This window comes from Rhinatrema bivittatum, chromosome 13 (genome assembly GCF_901001135.1).
Source record: "Rhinatrema bivittatum chromosome 13, aRhiBiv1.1, whole genome shotgun sequence".
Classification (NCBI taxonomy): domain Eukaryota; kingdom Metazoa; phylum Chordata; class Amphibia; order Gymnophiona; family Rhinatrematidae; genus Rhinatrema; species Rhinatrema bivittatum.
This window is the reverse complement of record NC_042627.1, coordinates 17,157,279-17,181,481: the sequence shown is the minus strand read 5'-3', so window position 1 is coordinate 17,181,481 and position 24,203 is coordinate 17,157,279. Positions and strand designations below refer to the sequence as shown.

Sequence of the window (24,203 nt, the reverse complement as noted above, 5' to 3'; positions counted from 1 at the left end):
AGGTATTAATTAAACATTAATAAAACATAACTAAAGAAAACGGCCCATCTAGTATTATTACTCCAAACTAAGGAGTTTCCATATCTTTAAAAGCTATTTGAAACAGATGAGTTTTCAGTACTCATCTGTGGGATCATCACCTCTTGCTTCTGGGAATGAGCGACAGGGAATGGATCTCCTCATTAGAATCTGTCGGGAACACTTCCCAGTGATCTGGGTTGGCCACTGTCAGATACAGAACAATGGGCTCGCTGGCCCAGTGGACTGACTTGGGGATACATTTTTAAATGGCCGCATGGGCATCCATGTGTGCGCAGTTCCCAGCATGAGCACTTGGACATGCCAATCATATAACATGCGTGCATCGCCACGCACGTTATAAAATCTGAAACCTGTGCGCACATGCGTGCCCGATTTTGTATTAGCGCATGCATGTGCACGTGGGTGCCCACTCACGCATGCGGGGGAGGGGGGCGGGATTTTTTAACTCGCGCGTGGCAACGAGATAGGGCCTTTACCCAGTTCCCTTCCAGTCCCTCCCAGTCTACTCCAATTAAGGAGTGAACTGGGAGGGAAGTTCCCTCTCCCCCTAACTCACCTCCCTCCCTTTTCCCCTCTCCACTCCGACCCCTAAACCCACCCTACCTCCCCTATTTTTTTTTTTGTTTCAAAATTTACCTGCTCCTTTGAGTAGAAGTTGCGTGCGCCGGCTGGCTTCCGGCGCGTGCTTCACCAGGACAGCGCAAAATGGCACTGTGGGGGCACAACCTGGTACTTTCACACCTACTGGGAGATATGCGCGTGGCCGGGCCATTTTGAAAATGTGCTCAGCACGCCCTCAGCCCAGCCACGCTCGTATCTCCCGGGACTTGCACGCGCCGGGTTTTGAAACGTTACCCGTAAGCTTGACACTTCTTATGGTCTTATGTCCATTCATTTCAGTTGCATTGTGGCAGCAGCCAAAATGGTTTTTTTTTCTACACTCTGAATAAATTCTGAAGATGCTGATCCATGAAATTTGACGATTCGTGTTCTCGTTCATAAATATTGCATTGATGCCAATTCTTTGCTCCTTCCCAGGGGAAGAGCTGTTTGAGTCAGACGGTCAGTGGGAGCTGGATATGATCTCGCAAGGGCAGAGGCGTATCCTGGAGGAGCTGGACCTCTTCTCTAAAAGACTTACGATGGCATCGGAGGAGCAGAAGAGACACTCTGAGCTGTTGGGTCACACAAACAAGAATGAGAACATGACCACAGTGAAAGGGGTGCAGGTGAGTCTCTCAGGGTGGGGAGAGCGAATCTCTAGTAGATTGAGGGCAATCGCTTACTACAGCGGAGCACGTAGGTGAATTTGAGCGAGCCAGTCCTCAGGGTGGAGGACGGGGAAATGTGCTGGGTACCCTCAGCGTTGACGCAGCCTTACTACTTCTGCCAGTTCTTATGTGGTTAATGAACGGTCAATAAACCGGTCCTCATTAATCATTTAGAAAATCCAAAAGGATGGTATTGTTGGGTATATTGCATGCCGGCTGGCATCCTTCACACCTTGTTTATTGTAACTTTGCCTCTTGTTCAATGTTAAGTTAACGTTTACCCCTGTTCCATGTAAACCGACATGATATGATATGCATCATGAATGCCGGTATAGAAAAGCATTAAATAAATAAATATTCACAGATTCCACCAAACAAGCTCTGATAAATTAAACCTACCAAAGGCGTTGTTTTTCTCAGTTTCATTGATTCTTTTGGGCCTGCTAGTTCCCTCTTGCACCTTTGGACCTCCAGCTAAGCCAGAAAAGGGCATGAGTTTCATTTGTAACCACTTCTATTATATACATCCCCCTCCTAAGTTGCTTAGCCCAGTCTTTGGCTGGGGGTTCATAAACCATGGCTACCTGAGGAGCTCCGCAATCCTGGCCACTAAGTGACACTGCTGAATGAATCTTCTTCCTCGCAAGGCCTGTGAACGTTGCCTCCACAGCATCCCTAGCCCTTGCTACTCTAGGGAGCAGAAGCCTGGACCAGGAATCAAATTCTGGACCTGTACATGGCAGCAAGGCACTGGGCTAGCTCACACATTACTTTTATTATTTTTTATTCTATTTTTTTTTTTTTTGGCTGAAAGCTTCCTGCTGCTTAGCAAAGGAATTCACATCCAGGAGCCCTTCTCAAGCTCTGTGAGCTTTCATTCATGGGCTGCTGGGGTTGGGTGTTTTTTTTTCCTTCCTATGTCTCCAGCAAGAGTCCAGGGCTGAGAATCGCAGCTCATGGCTCGGTACAAATTTGCACTGTACTGGCCAGCAGGTGTCACTACAGAGAAACAGCCAGAGCTCCCTTTTTTTTTTTTTTCCTCCCGAGAGGCTGTGGATGCTATCTCTGCAGGGTCCCAGCACCAATTGGCCCGTGGATCAGGAGCCAGGTCTGTAATTCAGCCTGGGTCATTTGTGCAGCGGCGCCGGAGCAGATCCCACTGGATCATTGGTCAAGCAGGCCAAAATCACTTATTAACCAGGGCCGGATTTAGGCATAGGTCGGATTTAGGCGCATGCCTAGGGTGCCAAATTCTGAAGGCACCCAAAAACTGGGATCCCCCCTGTTACGTTTTCATTTTCAAAGGTGTAAGCCCCCACTCTTAGTATTCTGCCTATGGGTTCCCTAATCATAAATCCAGCATTAGGTAAATTGCTGCCAGGCAGTTTGAGTTTCTCACTGCTGACCTTCAGTGTATCATATTAAGCTGCCATTAGCACAGTGGCAGACAAGAGCACTTACTTTGAGTACCCATCAATTCACACTTCACCCTTTGCTCTGATCCTGTAACTAGGTACATTTATTTATATGTTTGATTTACATTCTGCCTTCCACACTTCACAATAGATTACATTCAGACACCGTAGGTTCATTACTTCTGTTTATTTATTTGCTACCTGAATGGGCTCTAGACAATCAGAAAACATCCAGGATTTCTTCAAAACTGGATTCCTTGAACTAACCTTGTGCCATCACATGGCAGAGTAAAGCAATGCCTGACACTACCGGAGTATTCACCTTGTGACAGAGAAAGGCTCCTGTTTTTCTGGGTGACACATGATGTCATCAGGAACATCACACGACCATCGCCTCCAGCCTCGCTGCACACATGATTGCCCCATATTGAGTGATTCAAGACTCTGGTGAGCAGCCTGCTGTTCAGGAGAGCCTTCCCGTGAGAGACCCAAAAGCCCACCCTGGCAAAAATCACGGGTAAATCTAAGGCTCACCCAGCATCCTCCTGAACTTAAGGCACTGCTCTAACTGGAGGCAGAAGTAACCCCTAATACTGATGTTTTGTTTTTCCCTTCCCTACTCACCTTCACCTCCAACCACATGCTCGTTCTCCCCACCCTCAAACTCATTTTGCCCATCCTCTCCCTTGTTCTATCCTCATCCCTATCTCAATCTCCCCCTCCCCCACACACACCCCCCTACCAACTTCACCATCTTCTAATGAACAGGAACATGTCCTCTCCGTCTGTCCCCTCAGATCCTTCTTACCTTCCCCCAGCCACTCTCCAGTTCATTCGTCCCAGAGGCAATGGTAGACATAAGCTGCTTTGCTTTTCAAGATTAAAAGATTAAAGTAATTTACAATCCAGGGCATGGAGTGAAGCAGTTAAATGTCTGAAATGCAAAATATTCACTTCCAGTCTTGCTCTGGAGATAAATATAAAATCAGTTCAAATTTGCCTACATTGGTTTCATTTGTACACACACACACACATATAAGCACATTCATACACATATACGCACATTCACACACATACATAATACATACATACAAACACACATATATGCACATTCACACACATACATATTACATACAAACACACATATACGCACATTCACACACATACATAATACATACATACACACATATAAGCACATTCACACACATACATAATACATACATACACACATATAAGCACATTCACACACATACAAGAGATACATACACACACATAATAAAAATAAATATATGCACATTCACCCACATACATAATACATACATACACACACATATATGCACATTCACACACATACATAATACATACATACACACATATAAGCACATTCACACACATACAAGAGATACATACACACACATAATAAAAATAAATATATGCACATTCACCCACATACATAATACATACAAACACACACATATGCACATTCAGACATACACACATATAAACACATTCACTCATACATAATACATACATACATACAAACACACATATATGCACATTCACACACATATATAATACATACATACACACACACATATGCACATTCGCACATATACATACATACATACCACATACACACACACACATATACGCACATTCACACACATGCATAATACATACATACATATATGCACATATACACGCATACATAGACACACACTCCCCTGATCTTGTTTCTTTCATCTTTTTTCTTTGGTTTCTCTTCATTTCTTATTTTTCTCTTTTGTTTGTCTTTCATTCCCTTTCTTTTACCTCTCTCATTTCTTTCCCTCTCACACTATCACTCTCTCCCGCCTCTCCCTTCCTTTCTCTTTTGCTCTCTCTTTGCCATCTCTCCCCTCCCTTTCTGTCCTGCACTTCCTCCCTTCCCCCTTTTTTTCTCTCTCCTCCTCTCTCTCTTGCTCCATGCTTCTGTTTATGAATGTAGCTATTTTTATTAGATTTGATTCCAGCAAAAACAGGGCCGTTTGGCTGTTTGTTAGATACTGAGAGAACACAGTGTGCTGTAGTATGGGAGAAGAAGAACCTTGCACATGCTGGTCTTCCCCCACCTCTAAATACATGAGCCAGTACACATGCATACAGACATAGCTGTCCATATTATGGTAACGAAGGAACCATGTACGTGGTGACACTCTTCTTCTTTTAACTACCTATGCACAGTGTAGACACAAACAGACAAATGTGCACACACCTACACACACAGGCAAAAAGCCAGTCATGACTTCCATGTATAATAGCCAATTAAAGAACCAGATGCATGTTAGTCTTCATCCCCTACACTGCACAGACAGACATACAGACAGACCTGGCAGATCTCCACAACCATGCCATCTGTGACAACAATGGGACCTTGGAAATTCTAGCCTCCTTTTCATAAGGAACAGCCTATCAAGGGGGGTGGTCGAGACAAAAATAGTCATGGAATTCAAGAAAGCCTGCTATAAGCACGGAGGATCGTTAGTTATAATGAAGTCAGGGGAAAACCAGAGATCAACTGGGATCCAGGGCATTGCAGCAGGAATGAAATTGAGCAAGTTAGATGGGCCTTATGCTCCTTATCTGTGGTCATATTCTCTATTTCTATATATAATTAGTGATGATGTTATTATTACTTTCATGATGTGTATAGCACATAATAGATGCACAATTAGATGATCAGGGCCATAGCAGCAAAACTGAATGAATTATTTGCTTTGTGCTTTACTGTGGAAGATGTTAGGGACATACTCGGGCTGGAATCATTCTTTGTAGGTGATGATTCAGAGGAACTGAAACAAATCACTGTGAATATTGAAAAGATACTAGAGCAGATTTGTCAAACTAAATAGTAACAAATCACCAAGCCCTGATGGTATTCACCCCAGGGTTCTAAAGGAACTCAAATACAAAATTGCAGATCTGATACTGGTAATCTGTAATTTATTCCAATCTGCTTCTGTACCTGAGGACTTCAGGTTTAGCCAAGATAAAGCCAATTTAAAAAAAAAGGCTCTGGGGTGATCCAAATAAATACAGACTGGTGAGCCCGACATTAGTACTGATAAAATGGTGTAAACTATTGCTAAGAACAAAATTATTAAACATAGATAAACATGGTTTAATGGGGAAGAGCCAGCATAGTTTAGTAAAGGGATGCAGTGCGTTACTAATTTATTAGAATTTTTGAAGGTGTGAACAAGCATGTGAGCTTAAAGGTGAGTCTGTCAACATAGTCTATTTGGATTTTCAGAAGGCATTTGTCAAAGTCCCCTCCGCGATACTTCTTGCAAATTGAAAAGTCATGAAATAGGAGGCGAGGTCTTTCTGTAGTTAGGGTGTTTAACTTATATTCATTAATACTCTGGAAAAGGAAGCAATGAGTGAGGTAATGACATTTGCATATGACACAAAAATCTTCCAAGTAGTTAAAATACAAGCAGACTGTGAGGAACTGCAAACGGACCTTGCCAGAGTCTAGAACTGGGTTTCTAAATGGCAGATGCAATTTAATTTGGAGAAATGCAAAATGATATAATAAGGAGATATAATCCTAACTACAGGTAGATAATACTGAGCTCCACATTAGGAAATCATCACCCAGGAAAAGGATCTTGGTGTCATTGTGGACAATATGTTGAAATCCTCTGCTCAGTGTGTGGCATTAGTTAAAAAAGCTAACAGAATGTTAGGGATTGTTTGGAAGGAATGGAGAACAAAACTGAGGTCATCATAATGCGTCTGTATAGATCTATGGTGCAGCTGCACCTTGAGTAATGCATTCAGTTCTGGTTGCTCCATCTCAAAAAAAGATATTGCAGAACTAGAAAAAGTACAGAGAAGAGAAGAGAAAACTGAGAGGGGATATGATAGAGATTTATGAGTGGGGTGCAACAGATAAATAGGAAAAGGTTATTCAGTCTTTCAGATAGTAAAGGAATAAGGGGACACATAGTTACTCATTAAGTAAATGATGGCAGATAAAGACTTAAATGGTCCATTCAGTCTGCCCAGCAAGGTGTTTAGGGGTGTAATTGCCACTCCATGAAACTAATAGGTAGCAGATATAAAACAAACTGGATAAAGTAGTTTATGCACTCAAGGCACATCGTATGTTCTTATGTAAGCTGCACTGCACATAGTCACATATGTCTCCTTGGAGCATGTAATCCAGACAAGTCAGACAGACTGACTGACTAGACACACAGAGGCCGATATTCAAAGTGCATTTAGCGCTAGATAGCTGGATAAGTAGAACTTATCTGACTATCTAGCAGCCACTGACTATCTGGATATACCAGATAGATAGTGGGCGGATTGGGGAAGCACTAATTATCCAGTTAATTTCAAAAGCCTGGATTATTGCTCAAGAATATCTGACCCCCTTCCAACCCTAAACACACAAACCCTCATGCCTCTTCCCATCCCCCAATACACAAACCCTAACACCCTCCCTATCCTAAATACATAGACTCTGACCTTTAGCAAGGGGAGGGTGAGCATGTCTCTGCTCATGGACCCAGCTGTCATGATTGGTTCAAGACAATGCTAGTCTTCTCAAAGCATGGGAACTACAATGTTAAATTGGAACTGGTTTGCCTATCTCTTCTCATCCAGAACCCTCTCACTGACTCTAAAGATCTAGAACATGGTCTCAGCTGCACCTTCATGATCTTCTTGTTTGCCCTGCAGGCTGCTGATCCTCTAAATGCTTTGCGTAGTGGACAGACAGAGTTGTTCCAGAAGTTGCAGGAAATGAGGTAGGAGCAATCCCTCTGGTTTCCTGCATCCACCTCTCTTACTCTGTCCTCTTCCCTCATGTACAAAGAAAATACAGCAAAGGTTGTACAGATATGTTTGACCAGAGATCCCATATCAAAGAAAAGGGAAATGATAACACTCTGAGAAGAAGGGATGTGTAAATGCTGAGCGAGAAAGGGACGTGAAGACATCCTGAAAGGATAGAGAGAGAGAGAGAGCGTCTGAGAAAGGTCATCATTACATTGATGCATCAATGGAAACCTTTGATGGGTTTATGTACATCAGGACCTCACCATCTTTACACTGTGTGGGACTGAAGTGTTCCCAATTACAGCAAAATTTTCATGTAGAAGAAAGTAATGCTACCAGATGACAAGCAGCATTCACAGCCCCTGATGGGAGGCAAAATAGTCTCCCAATAATGGCACCTAGAGTTAGATTGACTGAGGCTTTTCTCCCATCTGATATCTATGGGGGGGGAGTTTAGTAAATCAGGCCCTAAAATCATCGGACATACTGGGTTCTGGAAAGAATGAGTCTGTAGCCCTCTGGCCAAGGACTGGGCTACATGGGAAGCTGGTGCTGAACTTTGGAACGGCTCCCATGCAATTCCCGTGAACCTCTGCGAGCAGCCATGCCTAGAACTGCATCACAGGTTACTTAGCACAGTAAATCTGATTGGCCCCTATTAGCTATGAGGTTACAAACTCTGTATGAACCAATTCAGTACCTGCATGCGTGATGTAAGGCGTGTGACACTATTGTCAGGGTGGCTACTTCCTGTGCAGCAGAGAGGGGCATTTCAGAAATAGCAAATTCAGCGTTGTCCTTTTAGAGGGCAACTTTCAGTCGCTTGCACGTGTAAATAGGTGAAATGGCTTAGCTGAAAATTATCCTCCGAGCAGTTAAAAGTATGTGCAGGCTTCCCCGGTCTGCGCACTTACAGCTGTAGGAAAAAGAAGCGGTCCTGTGGGCGTATTTATGTTGGGGGAATGAAATCAGTGGATGCACATTTAAGTTTCAGATGTAGGCAGGATATTTTGTCCTCCTGTTCCCCCGCTCCCCTGCTCCCTTTCCCCCCTGTCGCTTGCAAAAATAGCAGGTGGAAAGCACGCAGATGAGGTCCAGGCCCATCCGCTGCACTTGCTCCATTTCCCACGAGAAAAAGCAGGCAGTGTCTTTATTGAGAAACGTACACGAAGTGAGCGGAGAGAAACCTGCGGCTCCCTGTCCTGCAGAAGGACCGAGGGGGGGGGGGGGGGGGGGGGGGGGGGGGGGGAGTAAAGCCTCTGTGGTTTCTTTCCCCTTCTAGTCTGAGCTGCTCCCATCCATGGGGGCAGTACCGCTTTGGACAGATCGCAGACAAGGAGACCGGACACGGGTTGATAACAGAGGACAGGATACGAGGAGGAATTTGGACCTACAGCGCCCCCTTTCTTCAGGGGAGGATTTCTCCTATCACACAGAAATGCAGATTATGAAGGCAGATAAGGCCCGTAGGACCCAGCTAGTCTGCTCCATTTTATTACTGGTGCAATGCCCTAGATCCCCCATTGGTCTCTGGCTTTTCCTGGGAGGGGGGGTATTTTAGCTGAGAAAATATGCAGACTCTTTTGTCCTGACTGGCCCATTGCACAAACAGCAGGTGGAAAATGCACAAACCTTTTGTACAGGTGCAGTTGGCATAAGTTAATTTTCATTCAGCTGGAAAGGCCGGGCATACGGTGCACTTACTGTACACGTTGCATCTAGGAGGGGATATTCGGAATTGCCCCCATTAAAGTACCGGCATGTCTGTGTCATAGCGCCCCCAGAGACATAACATTTCTGAAAATGTTGAAGCGCGTGGGAAAATCTTTTCTGCTTTGGTTTTTTTTTAAGTTTAAAACAAAATGAACATTTTTGGGACCATTTGAAATCTACACAACACTTATTTTGGTATAACAACATTTAAATGGCTCTTTTCAAGACAGAAAACGAGCCACGCATAAGCTCAGCATATACGATTTTTTTTCAAATATAAGATTAAGGCATCTATACGTTTCACATTTCATAAGTCCACCAAGTAATTAATTACAAATATACATCCAGTACTAAATATTGACCTACAAGCTGCTGCCATCTGAGTATCAGAATAAGTCGGAGATTTTACCACTTGAAAGTTAGTGAGCAGAGCTGAAAATAAGAACCATCAACAATGTAGTAATGACGGGTAAATAATTATGTAAAATTACAAACAGGCTTCCTCCGGTCAGCATCATCTAGATTAGAAGATATTAATTCTTTTCTGAGCTCTCTTTTCTTGAGAATCATAGTTGAGATTCCTCTTTCAAGCTGCCTTCAGTTCTCTGAAGAAAAAAAATAAAATTGTCAGCCTAACAAATCACAGTATTAATAAGCAGTGAATGTGATATTCAGTTAAGCTCCACAACATGGAGCATCAGTGTATCACCTTCTAACAGAAGAAAATTAGCCACGTGAACTATGTAATTATTTACAGAAGAACATATTCTTCAAAACCCCAGCATTGCTACTGTAATCAGAACGAGTGTCTGAAAGATGAATAGCATCTGACTTTCTTGGCCGTCCGTATATTGAAGATTTACGTAGATTGATACACATGAGACTTGGAGGAGTCTGAAGCAGACAAAGAAGCAAGAGGTGTGAGCGTGGGATGCGATGAGACCAGGAGGAGAAAGGGGCCTTTATGCAAAAACTGAAATTTGTGCACCTCCCCCTTCACCAGTGGAAAACACCAGCTTTCCCGCATGTCACCACCTGCAACTTCCCTCTTCCCCTTCTATCCCTGCTTCTCCCACATCTTCCATTCCTCCTCCCACCTCTGCTTCCATCCTCCCCCTCCTCACTTGCACCTTCCATTCCTGTCCTGGCCCCCGCCAACAGGAGAGCAGCACTTGGGGCCTGGCACTTCTAAGACACCCACTTCCTGCTACCAGTTCTCTGTCCTGTGCAGTTCAAACGGCGTAGCGTGCAGTAGAAGGAGGTTTCGGTGACAGGAAGCATTAGCAAAAGTGCCAGGCCCCCAGGTCTGTTCTCCTAGCAGCTGGGGCAGCAGCAATAGAATTTCAGCACCGTTGACCCACTAGGCAACAACTCTTCTTTGCCCCATGGAGTGGAGACAGTGAGAGGTACCTTTCTTCGACCACCACAGGCTCTAGCAAAAGAGGAATTATGTCTCTTCTTCAGCCCAGTGGCCATATCAGGAGGGGGCACTGGAGCCTGCTAGTGCTGAGACCTTTGGCGACCACACAGGTCATACACCCAAAAATCCAGCCCTGGTTTTATGCCACCCAATTTAAATATTCAGGCTTCTCCTGAGGCTTTGCTCGCCAGACCAGGTCTCTTGCAGCAGCTTCCCCTTTTGGCTCTCTTTTAGCTTTCTGCACACAAGCAGGCAGAGCAGTAGATGGCTTGTATCCCTGTATGAGGGTGAAGGATAGCATCTCTGATGGGAGAGAATCTCTCTGTAGGCCCGGATTTTCCCCATGGGCAACACGGGCAGTTGCCTCCAGCACCAAAACTTTAAAGGCACTGTGCACCGGCAGCCTGACATCCCTGCCATCAAGTTGATGTGGTCCCTTAAACAGCTTGAAGAAGAAACACATTATTGACAAAAGGTATTGCACAGAGTTGAGGCACGCCTTCATTTGTTGATTCCAGAGGAGATAATGGTAATTAGTTGAAGGCATTGGAATTAACAGTACAGTTTCATCCATTTTTGGGTGAACAATAAGTAATAATAAGTCAAATATTAACAGCCAAGTACTTTTCTATTGGTGTTGATGATTCTACAACAGACATGGCCAAGTACATCAACTTGCATTTACCATCAGATATGATGAAGAACACAGAAACCCTGTAGAACACTTTTCTTGTTTTTTGGAAAATTCAGGCCACAAATCTCAGGCGTCATTTGATGCTGTGCTAAAGAAATTTAGAAGAAGATAATATCGATCTTGCTAATTGTAAAGGACAATCCTACGGCAATGCCAGCAATGTTCACCAGCCTTCAGGCTAGGATAAAACAAATTAATGAACTTGCTGTGGTTCTGCCATGTACAGCTCATTTGCTGAACCTTGTAGGAACTGGTGCCACTGAGAGCTGCCAAAATGCTGCTACATTTTTAAGTACTTTGCAGCAGATTTATACCATCTTTAAAGCATCAACACGTCAATGGGAAATTCTTTTTCTCATGTGAAGCCTGAAAGGTTGTGATGATAGTCAGCCTCTGAAGATGCTCGCAAAAGCTTAGGTGATTCATGGAAAGAAATCATTAAAGCGTTAGAAACAATGGAAAAAGATTCATCAGAAAAAAAAACCTACTACACATTGTAAAGCTTTGGGATTGCAAGAGCAATTAGAAACATTTGGAATAGCTTTCATGTGACTATTTGGAACATAATATTGGAGAGATTCAGGGCAATTAAGAAATTCTTCAATGTGTTATCATTGATGTTGGCATTATAGTAGAACTTTATGGCTCATTGATTGCATTTATGGTTAAACTTTGTCAAATAAAGGCATGCAAAGGTGTACATTGGTTCCTTATGCACTCAAGGCCAGGTGGAAAATACAATTTTATAACATTTTCATATTTTCCCCCAAACATCAATGAAATAATATAGAACACTAAACAACCCCCATTCCCCCTCCTTCCCACCCTACCTCTCTTCCCCCTCCCTCCACACTCACTATAGCGAGAATTGCTCCAACAAACCAAGGTAATAAATAGGCTTCATCAGTAAATTCCTTTCAAAGTGGTCAAACTACAAGATAGAAGACAACACCCTGTGGCTTTAGCAATTTAGAATCAGGCTTTGAGAGCATGCAAGTAGGCTTTGGGGCGGATTTTAAGAGCCCTGCTCGCCTAAATCCGCCCAAATCCGGGCGGATTTAGGCGAGCAGGGCCCTGCGCGCCGGTGAGCCTATTTTACATAGGCTCACCGGCGCGCGCAGAGCCCGGGACTCACGTAAGTCCCGGGGTTCTCTGAGGGGGGCGTGTCGGGGGCGGGCCCGGTCGTCGTGGCGTTTAGGGGCGTGTCAACAGCGTTTTGGGGGCGGGTCCGGGGGCGTGGTTACGGCCCGGGGTGGTCCAGGGGCGTGGCCATGCCCTCCGTACCCGCCCCCAGGTCGTGTCCCGGCGCGCTAGCGGCCTGCTGGCGCGCGGGGGATTTACGTCTCCCTCCGGGAGGCATAAATCCCCCGACAAAGGTAAGGGGGGGGGGTTTAGACAGGGCCGGGGGGGTGGGTTAGGTAGAGGAAGGGAGGGGAAGGTGAGGGGAGGGCGTTAGAGGATTCCCTCCAAGGCTGCTCCGATTTCGGAGCGGCCTTGGAGGGAACGGGGGTAGGCTGCGCGGCTCGGCGCGCGCCGGCTATACGTAATTGATAGCCTTGCGCGCGCCGATCCAGGATTTTAGCGGATACACGCGGCTCCGTGCATCTCTACTAAAATCCCGCGTACTTTTGTTGGCGCCTGGAGCGCCAACAAAAGTACGCCAACGCGCCTTGTTTGAAAATCTACCCCTAAGTGTGTACTTATTCTAGGTAGCAAAAAAAAAAAAGACCATCTTTACAAAAATTCCATTTGCTGGCCATATTCTTCATCTGCATAATGCAGTGAAATAAGTTGGCTAGGGGGTACCTTCCATGCCAATAGAATAGTTTTCATCCCCAACAAGAAAACCTTCTGAACAAATAATTTCTCCCCTTTCTCCCTGATCTTCAAGGAAGAGACCAAGACAGCTGATCATTTTTGCCAAAATTCTCTGATCAAAGTACATGACTAAAATACTTGTATAAAAGAGCCAGGCATCTCCCCACATTTCATGCAAAAATCAGTATGTTAACTTTGCTTTGTGAGCCCTGTGAAGAAATTTAAAGTACATCTCTATCAGAATCATCTTACCCATCAGTTGCTAACTACCTGTTCCTGAAACAACCTTTCAGACCCTCAACTGCAGGAGCAGTTCCCAGATCTCTAATCAGGAAGTTAATAGATCAGCATAAGAGTCAAGCAAGTTTGCTTTCTGTAGAGTTTTATGTAACCCCGATATGGTAGTCTTCGCCATAATCTCTACCAAAAACAATTCCTCAAACTTTGCCAACCACCCCAAACATGATCTCAGAGTTGGTGGCCTTGGAGCCTATAACTTTTCCTCTGAAAAGGAGATCCTCATTGTATGATAGGGTGTGGGGGGAATATTGGGACTGGTGGAACTCCATTATTAATGCTTAAAATGTATTGTATTAACTTGATAATTGAAAGTGTCATACTCTTTCCAAGATGGTCTTCATTTGATCTGGATAAGACCATCCTTTTGGATCATGGACATTCTCTCCTGCCAGGTAAGTATTAGACCATCCTTTTGATATATTAATGTTGAGCTGTTTACTCTTCTGCTTTGTTTTTTGTACTTGTCTTTTTAATAAATAAAACGTAAAAAAAAAAAATTGCTGGAAGCAATTGATGGTTTCCAGCTATACTGAATAAAGATGGACATTTGAGGAAAATATTAAGTTCCAAGTTCTTGATAGTTACAATCCATTTTACAGCTTCAGATCTTCTAATACATGTATGACTTTAAGCTTATTAATTTTTTATATTACTGATGTCAAATTCTTTTCTTATCTCTAATCAATTCCAATTCATAGGGTAGTTTTTGAGCTTTCTCCCCTTGTTCTATGTAATGCCTTTATCATATAATTGTTTCACTGTAAACCGATGTGCTATGTATTTTTTACATGAATGTCGGTATAAAAAAGTTCTAAATAAATAAATAAATAGATAGATATACTAGTTTACAATTCCAAGTTCATATCTTTAGTTCAGTTGTCCATCACAAACCCCTTATACCTTTTCCTCTCAACCCTGTTGATATCTGGATGGTACCTCATCACTCTTTTCTTCAACATCCCAAAGATGCAGAGGTGATTGTCACCAGTGGGTACCACAGATCTTCACCTTCTCCTTCTCCCCAGGAGAAGTCATTCCTCTACATGGCTAACAGTCCATACATTCTTTCTAGATGAGAGATATCACTCCTTCTAAATAGAACATACCAAATACTTGACCCTAGGGTACTCATGTAGATAGAAGAACATAAAACCTTAGAAAAGGGTAACCAAAAATAGAAAGAGGAAGGTTGGAAAAACTTCCTTCTCTAAACCAAAAAGGTTTAATAAATACATCTTAAATTAGGCAAAGGCAACATCTCTACTTTTCCTTTCCCAGGCCCTATTCTTCAAACCCCAAGGCTCCTTTCCTAAGAAAACCAAACAAAACAGGAGCCAGCATAAAGACATGCGGCCCCTGCAAGGGTTAAACAAAATGTCCACAACCTAAATGATGGCATGGGTTTATATACTCTGGGGACTCTACCATATAGTCTTCTACATGGGGGAGCTAAACTCAACACTCTACTACTTATGTTCTCCCTTGTTTGAAATGGGAGAACCTTAATAGAAACCCATGTACTTGCAGTCACACTGAGAGGAGGCACTCCCAGGGGAGCATTTAGGTTGGGGGAAGAAAAGTATAATTCATAGAGTGCATTTTCAGATCTTCATGTCTACTTTTCTGGCAAATTTCTACCCACAGAAGAAGCAGGTGCATACTTTCATTTTGAGAATTGGTGCAGAGCTTGTGGATAAGAAGTGCATGAGGTCTTTGTCCCAATGTGAACAGTTAGAAAAATGCTCCCTGAATTAATAAACTAAGCATAATATGACTCTCACACCCTAGAATAAACACATCACCTGAAGGTTGTATCAAAACAACATACAGCAATTCCAAATATTTTCTAAAGGAAAAAAGACATGACAGCACTCATCATATGTATGAAGTATATTTACAGGGCAGATTACACTGATGTCAGATTCAGCACTTCGGGGTAGAGTCTGTGGGAGTTAACCAGAAGTCAAAAACCAAACTGATTCAAGTCAAAAGTAATTGAAAATCAAGCGAGAAGTAAACCTATTACAGAGACTTAAGCTTCCTTAGTAGAATCTTCAAGAAACAAGATGGTTTTTTCTTGTTACTAAAAGTGTGCAATTTTTTAGGACAAATGCTACTTGGGACTGGGAGTAGAGATGGAGTTAAGTGAAAGGGAACAGCTATATATCATATGCAGTCAAAGACAACAGCATTGTTTCCTGAAAGCGAATACGAGTAGAAAGCATTGTTAATTAGGGTACCTGGGCCATATAAATAATTGTTTACTGATTAAAAAACAAAAAAACTGGAGACATGAGTTTGGTACAGATAAACAGACAAGCTGGAGCTTACTGCACATCTACAGTATATTTCTCAGCTCATTCTTGTGGAATGACCATCATCATGCTAAACAAATTATTCACCATCATATGCTTCAGTGACATCAACTTCTCAAGCAGCAGATTTTCTGCGTTATAATCGTGGAAACAGAACCAGTTCCAAGATGGTTATGCCATAGGTTGTGAATCTTCCAAAGCAGCAGCCAGAACTGGACTGCTTTTGGAGACAACATTCCTCCAGGGTGTCTGCAGAGAATGCAGATAAGGATTGGTGCTTATTGTGGAACATTTTAGTGTGTCAATAAACATTAATACTTTATCACTTTTGATTGTGTTGGTTCCCTTCTTTGCCTGGTGAAGTACATTTCTTCTACTTTTGTATAATAATTAAGAGTCTCAATCATTAGTGACTTAGTCATTTGAGAGGTGTGACACAACAGAACAGGAAGGTGGTTGGACACTGTGATGAAGCCCAGTGAGTAGAGACAAACACAGTGGAAGAATAATACAGGAAAATCAGGTTCCCACGTGTGGGAGTAGGATGCAAGTTCCAGGAAATGTAACACTGATGACCCTCAACTGGTGAATGTTTGAGGTCAGGCTTATCAGGGCAAGTCTTCACTTATTTAGACAGCTGCTATAATTAAGTTAATTTCTTTGCATTGAAAAGGGTAACATTTTGTCAGCATGGGTTGGTGATCATGCCCTTAGCTACAGTTGGCATTTTATCATGGTATCTGCTTGACAAATGACCTTTACAGACAGTGACATTGGGTTCTTTAGCGCGTTGTCTAGATGTTCAATTGTTCGGTTGTTTTCTTTTTTTCTCCCCAAGAAAGCATTCTGCCTGGCTGCATTCTCTGTGAGCCCTCGCCATCTTTCATTCTCATTATTTGACTGATTTGTTGCTCCTTAGCACAGCTCTGAGGACTTCACCAAGGGTCATCTGTGCTGACCTAGAAAAGAAACGCCAGTATAATCATAGCTGTCCAGGGGACTTCCCCAGTTCAAACTACAATTAACTGTAAAACGTCCATCTTAAAATATCAGCCTCTGTTTTCTGCCCCCTTTGGAGGGGGGGGAGGGTGGAAAGTAGAAAACATTGATTGATAGAAGAAGAGAGAGGGCATGCATCACTTAACAGAAGAAGTGCCAGCAGGCTGGCATCCATTTGGGGACTTCTGCATTGGGTTCTGAAAGAGTAAGGGTTGGAATGTGCTACAGTGAGGATTGCCAAAACTCCTAATTTAGGGATTCTTCTGACCTGATCCTGGGCATTGAGTTTCCAGTTCCATCAGAGAACAAGGGCATGCATCCCTCTATTGCCTTCTGTATTAATAAGCCAGTCTGGGACTGGTGAGTGGTGAATTCTATTACAGTGGCTGTTTGAGAGAGAAACCTCCCAAGCTAGCCTTACAGCATCCCGACTGGTTGACTCACTGCTTGATTGTCTTTATTTGCCATCTGCTGTTTTTTAAAGCACAATTTGCATGCAGACTTGTTCCTCTCTCAGGAAAATATCTCTCTTCCCCCTTATTTTGTGCAGAAATAAAGGTTAACAAGAGAAATAAGGTGATAGCTTTTTGTTAGATTAACAAGGTATTTCATGACAAGCTTTTAGGAACTGTTCCTCCCTTCCTCAGCTCAGAACAGAACTCCTATTTTGTAATATTTGTGCTGCAGACATTCCTCTGCAGTTTGTAACCTATCAGTCAAGTCTGCCTCTATTGCTGAGGACAATGTAGCACCAATTTTCCAAAAGGGCTATAGGCTTGACTTGAATTAATTGCAGAGCAGTGAACCTGACCTCAGTACTCAGTAAAATGGTTAAAGCTATTGTTAAAAGCAAAATTATTAGGTATATGGATAGACATGGCTTAATGGAAATTAGAATGGATTTAGGAAAGGGAGGTCATACCTTACTAATTTATTAAAATTCTTTGAAGGTGTGAATAAGCATGGCCAAAGATGAGCCAAACAATATAGTGCATTTGGATTCTATAAAAATACCATACTTTGGCCTGCAGTTTTTGTGGTCAAATGTTTGATTCCAATGTCAGTATATATTTTTTCCATATTGACACTGATAGTTATACTTACAAAGAGGATAATATCTATCTATCCATCAAGTCATCTATGTATTCAAATGCTGATTCTTCTACATTCCCACCCAATCATTCATTGTTTTTTCTAATAGTTAATTTCTCTACTTTATTATCAGTTCACACACATCCTACCTATTTATTTGTATATTTATTTATGAACCTTTCCTTGTCATGTATCACTCCTTCTAAACCTGCAACTACCAATTCACCAGAATTATGCCCATTTTCTTATGAATTGACTTTTCATAGACCTTGTTTAGATGCCAAGAATCAGGACAGTAAAATGGTTGATTCTGTTGCTAGACACTAAAATCACAAAAGTTAGCAGATGTGACTTCCTACCTTCTTGTCCCCTTTCCATTTACAGGCTATATATTTTGAAGGTTTCATCAAAAGCAAAAGACTTATATCCATCTACTGAAGGTACTACTGGTTCCCAAAGCAGCATTAAGGAGATCAAGAAAAACATTGACTTGATGAAGTGGGGTCTCCAGAGCCTGGTGAATCATGTGGTGAGGCAGAAATAGCATCTCGGTTGGGTTCAACTTTTTGTTCCGTGCATGGATAAACCAGCCCCACTTATTTAATTATTTGAATTATAGTCCACTTTTCAGGCACTTCAAAATAGATTACATTCAGGAACTGTAAGTATTTCTCTTAGGGGTAGATTTTCAAACCGCGCGAATTGGCGTACTTTTGCTGGCACATCAGGCGCAAGCAAAAGTACGTGGGATTTTAGTAGATACGCGCGTAGCCGCTAAAATCCTGGATCGGCGCGCGCAAGGCTATCGATTCTGTATAGCCGGCGCGCCGAGCCGCGCAGCCTATCCCCGTTCCCTCCCCTCACCTTCCCATCCCTTCCCCTACCTAACCCACCCGCCCGGTCCTGTCTAAACCCCCCCCTTACCTTTGTCGGGGGATTTACGCCTCCCGGAGGGAGACGTAAATCCCCGCGCGCCAGCGGGCCGCTAGCGCGCCGGGACGCAACCTGGGGGCGGGTACGGAGGGTGCAGCCATGCCCCCGGACTGCCCCGGGCCGTAACCATGCCCCCCGGGCCCGCCCCCAAAACGCTGTCGACACGCCCCCAAAACGCCCCCCTCGCCAAACCCCGGGACTTACGCAAGTCCCGGGGTCTGCGCGCGCCGGTAGGCCTATTGAACATAGGCGCACCAGCGCGCAGGGCCCTGCTCGCCTAAATCCGCCCGGATTTAGGCGGATTTAGGCGAGCAGGGCTCTGAAAATCCGCCCCTTAGTGTATGAAATAATCAGATGGTGTTCAAGGGGTAGAGAGTGACTTGAGTTCAATTTACCTACAGTGAATCCTGGGAAAGTGACTGGATTTTTTCCAGCAAAAAAATATGTTTGGGCACAGTAGAATCATAGAAGTATAACATAAGAACATAAGAAATTGCCATACTGGGTCAGACCAAGGGTCCATCAAGCCCAGCATCCTGTTTCCAACAGTGGCCAATCCAGGCCATAAGAACCTGGCAAGTACCCAAAAACTAATAGCCGATAAAGCCCACAGGGGTTATCTAGTCTGCCCAATTCCTTTGCTGTTCCAGTACCATAATTGATCTCTGGATTTTCCTTCACTTCTTTTATTTTTTTTTTTTAGTTATTCCTTTTTTGTATTTATATGAATCATTTGTCACTGATTCTTATGTTTCATGTAGGTTGGTCTAGCCATAAAAGTCATTGATTTGAAAAGTCATAATGTAATTATTAATATCTCTGACTGAATGCCTGGCATGGAGGTGGCATAAACCTTCATAGTGTTCTAATATCTTGATTCCATCAATTGGTATGACTAATGGTAAATCTCAATTCTGGAAAGCCAAATATATCCAAAGCAAGTGATAACAGTATTATGACATTTCAAGGGTTGCATCTAACTTTAATTATTTACAACAGTATTTACTTATGGCACATCTAGAAAGGATGGTCAGGAGGGCAGAATGTAAATAATGTTGGTTACCTATCTCTCATCAGGTTATAATGTTTGGCTATAGATTTACAATTGTCTACAGTCAATAGAGAACAGTTTTACTGACAACTGTCATTGCAAATTCCTGATTATCCCTGGTTATGAGCAAGGAGGAATGAACCTATTCTTTGGGATCCTATTGGATCTTTATAGCCTGGATTGGCCAAACAGACAAGAATCTGGGTTTGAATGGATCTTTGGTCTATCCCAGTATTGCATTTCTTATGTTCAAATGGTGCTTATGTTCAAACAGTGGAATGAAAACCAGCTTCAAATGCATTGGATGAAGAGAGTAGATGGAATGCTGACTGTATGTGGCTCCATTAAATCTAGAATCTTCCTTAAATGCTAAGGGGGGGGGGGGGGAGGGGGGGAGAGACACACACATGCCTCCCCACATAAACCTTTCATTTTTTAAGGCTGCTTGAAATATTATGCACAGTATCATGCTTGCAAGTGTGACTTCATGCTAAAATATGGAGGTAGTGTTAATTAGTAAAGCCATGCATAAGATAAGCACATCTATCTTCATTCCTCAGAAGAGATGTCTGTCAGTGTTCAGTGACAATAACATGAGGAAGGATAATGAACCCTGTGCAAATTATTTTTTTTTTTTTTACTTTGATACAAATAAAGAGCTGAATTTTTAGCTAGTTTAAGTGACCTTTCATGACGGGGTGGAGTAATAAGTGAATCAGTATGAGTATGAGGTAAAAAGGCTTCTCTTACTAGTTCCATTAGGGAAGATGCTCCTCAAGCTCAGTGGTACAGTCCCTGAAAAATTGGAACAATAGACTTGTGACACTACAGAGCACCCAACGAATGGAACATTCGTATAGTTGTGCAAGATGGATCCCAAAGCCAACCCTGAACAGAGGGGCAAAGAAGAGAGGGAAAGCAGTTTCCCTCTTGAGTAGGAAGGTACGTGGCAGGGCAGGGGGATGGATACAAGCAAGTTGACCAAAACAGACCAGATTCTTGTACTTGTGCAGTTAGGGGAGCTTCTCTTTTGGGTCAGTGATAGAGTCCCTGGTTTGGATCCAAAAGGTTGGAAGTTCAAATTTTGAGATCCCCAATTGAAAAAAACAACAACTCACTGTGGCTCTGCAGCGTGTGCAGTGAGTATGAAACCTTCACACCATCAAAGAATTTATCATAGTAGATTGATAAAGTCCTATCACAACATTGGCCACATGATCTGTTTAAGAATAAATTGCTTCATTGATTTAGTGACATGTTCAATTACAATATACTGATAATTTTTAAAGGTTTCAAACAATCTGAGTCTCCTTGAGAAAGTTGTTAAACTTCATATTGCTTTTTTTTCATATATTTTTATAGGAGCCTGGTCAAAAACTCACATGTCCAGTAGTCCCAATGACTTCTTCATGTGTTTCTAGTTCCAGTTTCTTGTTTGTTCTCCTAATTCAAATAATATGTGCTATAAGTTACATTGTATATAGGTAAGTGACAAGTTCTGTGGCACCATGATTCAAACTAATAAAAAAAAAAAAGGTTTCCATAGATTGTTAGAATTCTGAGACATTTGCAGGTAGAGAAAAGACAGCTGTACAGTTGTGCAGTTCTAAAACAAAATTCAGTTTATAGATAATATGTCATAATAAGAACACCCTGATGATGACATTCTGAGAATTTCCTGGAATGTTTGAGAATGGATGCTCCCTCCTAATAAAACATCACCATATCCAGCCAGTGCCGCTAGTTAATAAAGCACATGCATGCCACATCTCCCCTGCTGCATCATCTATTCATCTATATGGGATGGTTAAAGAGATGGTCATCAAACTTCTTGATTCAGATTGTGTGCTGCAGGATTGCACCTTGACATATGGCCTATGATTGTAATCTCCAGAAGTTTTCTATAAAAAATTAATAGCAAGTGATTCACTACAAAATGAAATGTTATTCTTAAAAGCAAATTCATTCTTCTCAAATAGTTAAAAAAAAAAAAAAACCCAACACAAAAATGGTCTGTATGCTGGAAGCAGATGCATTTAGCTAGCATTAGAAACAAATTGTCCCCAACATCTGGGATACAATAGTAATTAATGCAGTGGGGCTAAATAAATTCCTCAGAATATCTACTTATCTATTTCATGGTGTCTTTCCTCCCTTTACTGATTCTTTCTTCTTCTACAATTTTGTTTTTTGGGAAAGAAAAGTGGATCTAGATATGGCGGTACTCTTTTTTGTATGGTTTTTATCTCCTCTTACCCTTAATTGGATGTAGTAAATAGATGCCCCCATCCAGCATACAAATTTACTCAGAGCTGCAAAACTAAAACTGACTGAGTATGGGAAGCATTTCTAGGGTAGAATGTATAAGCTGTGCTGCTTTTTCTGAATGAATGCTAACAAACCTTCATTGCTGTCAAGATCAAGCAAGATTTCAGTAACTCAGAACTTCCTTCAGACTAAGCACTAAAGTTTGTAAATTTCTAGTCAATCCACAGTAACCAAAAGAGAAGGTGTGTGATATGGAGAAGTTGACAGAAATCAGCTTGTTCAAACCTAGTAAACTTTATTCTAACAATCTGTTTAAGAAGTAAGAAGCCATTTTTGGGGCCCATTAAGGTTGATGTGCTCTCTTTGATTATGAGCCTCTGTCATGGAGCAGCCATAACTCTTGTATTTCTGCTTTCTCATTGCAGGAGTAACAGGACAACAAATACAAAGAAATTTTTCTGAAGAAGAAACTTGACTTAGAATAGCCTAAAGCTAAGAATATGAGATGTGAATCTGTCTTAGCCTGGGTTATCTTCAGAACAACCTGTGAAATATTGGATTTATTGCATCCTTTTCACCTAAAGCCATATTTGGGACAATATATCTACATTTTTTTTATATTATTATTCTGAAGATGATCACTAAGAATTTTTGACTAATTTTGCATAAATTAATAGTAAAGTGATGATAATGAATCTCTGCCTGTGCTATAGAAACAAACTGATTAGGATGTCCTTGATAAAGGCGAGAAAGTACAGGGGCTCGACTTCCATTTTCCCTCTAAGCCTTTTAGATTGTTTACAAAATTGGTTCCCGTCTTCCTTCCCCTTCCCACTCCCACAGGCAGTAAGGTCAGGTAGAATCTTTGCTGATTTATTTTTTCTGCTTTATCATCATCCCCAAGGCCTTTCTGTCCAGGTAGTGGACCATACCTGGAGGATTGGATATGTTCCAGCTGACGCAAACCTCCAGCAAGCATCAGCAATTCTCAATAATAATTTTCCAAATAAAAATTACACTTATTCAGCTTGTAATTCTCTCGTTTTTAATTGTGCATGAGAGCATGTGTTCATTTGAGGGAGGGAACATGTGTAACATTTGTTATCTATTATAATTAACTTTGCTTTGTTGCTGTTGGTATCTTGGTAGATTAAAGGCAAACCTTTGAAGAGATTTTCGGCACATTATACATAAACACAACGGGAGCTGGCAGACAACTGTAAACTTTGGGTCCTATCTACTAAAATTGTGGTTCTTCCGCTATTTAGCTTAAAAAGGTGTTGTGAAAGTAACCTGACATTTACAAGTAAATGTATTAGTAAGATAACTGGTTTCTTCGGCTTCATTGTAAATAATATAACAGGAAAATGAGCAGTTTGTTGGATTTAACACAGGAGGATAATAACATGTATTTAAAATAATAGTTATACCCTGGACACCTTAAAGGATTCTACCAGTATTATTTGGATACTGTTTTAATTAGACATCGTTTGCATTATTGACAGATTTCAGAACTTCTAGTCAAGTGCACACATAAGATTTGCATTCTGTTCTTAAACAGGCTTTGAAACACTAAAAAAGTACTTTATTTTCACTGCCAATCTCTAGTAAGACTGTGTTAGCACTTCCACACATCAGTATGTCTTCGCCAACACCCTACACCGACTGTGAAAATAACACTATTAAAATGTTTAATCTCCTGCCAGCCATCTGTGTTTCAATTAGCAGAGAACCTTGAGTGGTGTAGATAGTTGTGAACTGAGATTAAGTGACAACATTTGGTCTAGTGGCGTCATACCAGTAAATAATCTTTTAATTAAAAAAAAATAAGAGGGGATAAGGTAGGACAAGTTTAATCTTCAAATGTGACACGAACACGAATGTGACACACGAACACGAATGTGACAGTCTGGGTGTTGCCCAAAATTCCTCAAGCCACTGTCTCTAAACGGCGCATCTGAGACAGCTCCAAGCTCTCTGATGGAAAGAGAGCTTGGGAGCTTCCGCAACTCCCACAAACCGAAACAGGAGATGAGAGGCGG

At 42.1% G+C, this 24,203-nt stretch overlaps 1 protein-coding gene and 1 long non-coding RNA gene across 11 annotated transcripts in view; one reads left to right on the top strand and one right to left on the bottom strand.

The window, feature by feature from the left end:
* The window catches only part of LMAN1L (lectin, mannose binding 1 like), a 57,462-nt gene extending 34,275 nt beyond the window's left edge, over positions 1 to 23,187 (top strand). For both annotated transcript variants that reach the window (XM_029574930.1, XM_029574931.1), the window contains 5 exons: positions 1,081 to 1,271; positions 7,460 to 7,527; positions 18,294 to 18,438; positions 21,256 to 21,377; positions 22,587 to 23,187. In XM_029574930.1, the coding sequence (XP_029430790.1) occupies positions 1,081 to 1,271; positions 7,460 to 7,527; positions 18,294 to 18,438; positions 21,256 to 21,377; positions 22,587 to 22,623 (563 nt within the window). In that variant the 3' untranslated portion in view covers positions 22,624 to 23,187. The remainder of the gene's footprint in view (positions 1 to 1,080; positions 1,272 to 7,459; positions 7,528 to 18,293; positions 18,439 to 21,255; positions 21,378 to 22,586) is intronic.
* LOC115074936 overlaps positions 15,379 to 24,203 on the bottom strand; it is a 77,809-nt gene continuing 68,984 nt past the window's right edge. For all 9 annotated transcript variants that reach the window (XR_003852375.1, XR_003852378.1, XR_003852377.1 and 6 more), the window contains 2 exons: positions 21,276 to 21,336; positions 15,379 to 16,777 (listed from right to left, as the gene is read on the bottom strand). This is a non-coding gene — a long non-coding RNA (uncharacterized LOC115074936). The remainder of the gene's footprint in view (positions 16,778 to 21,275; positions 21,337 to 24,203) is intronic.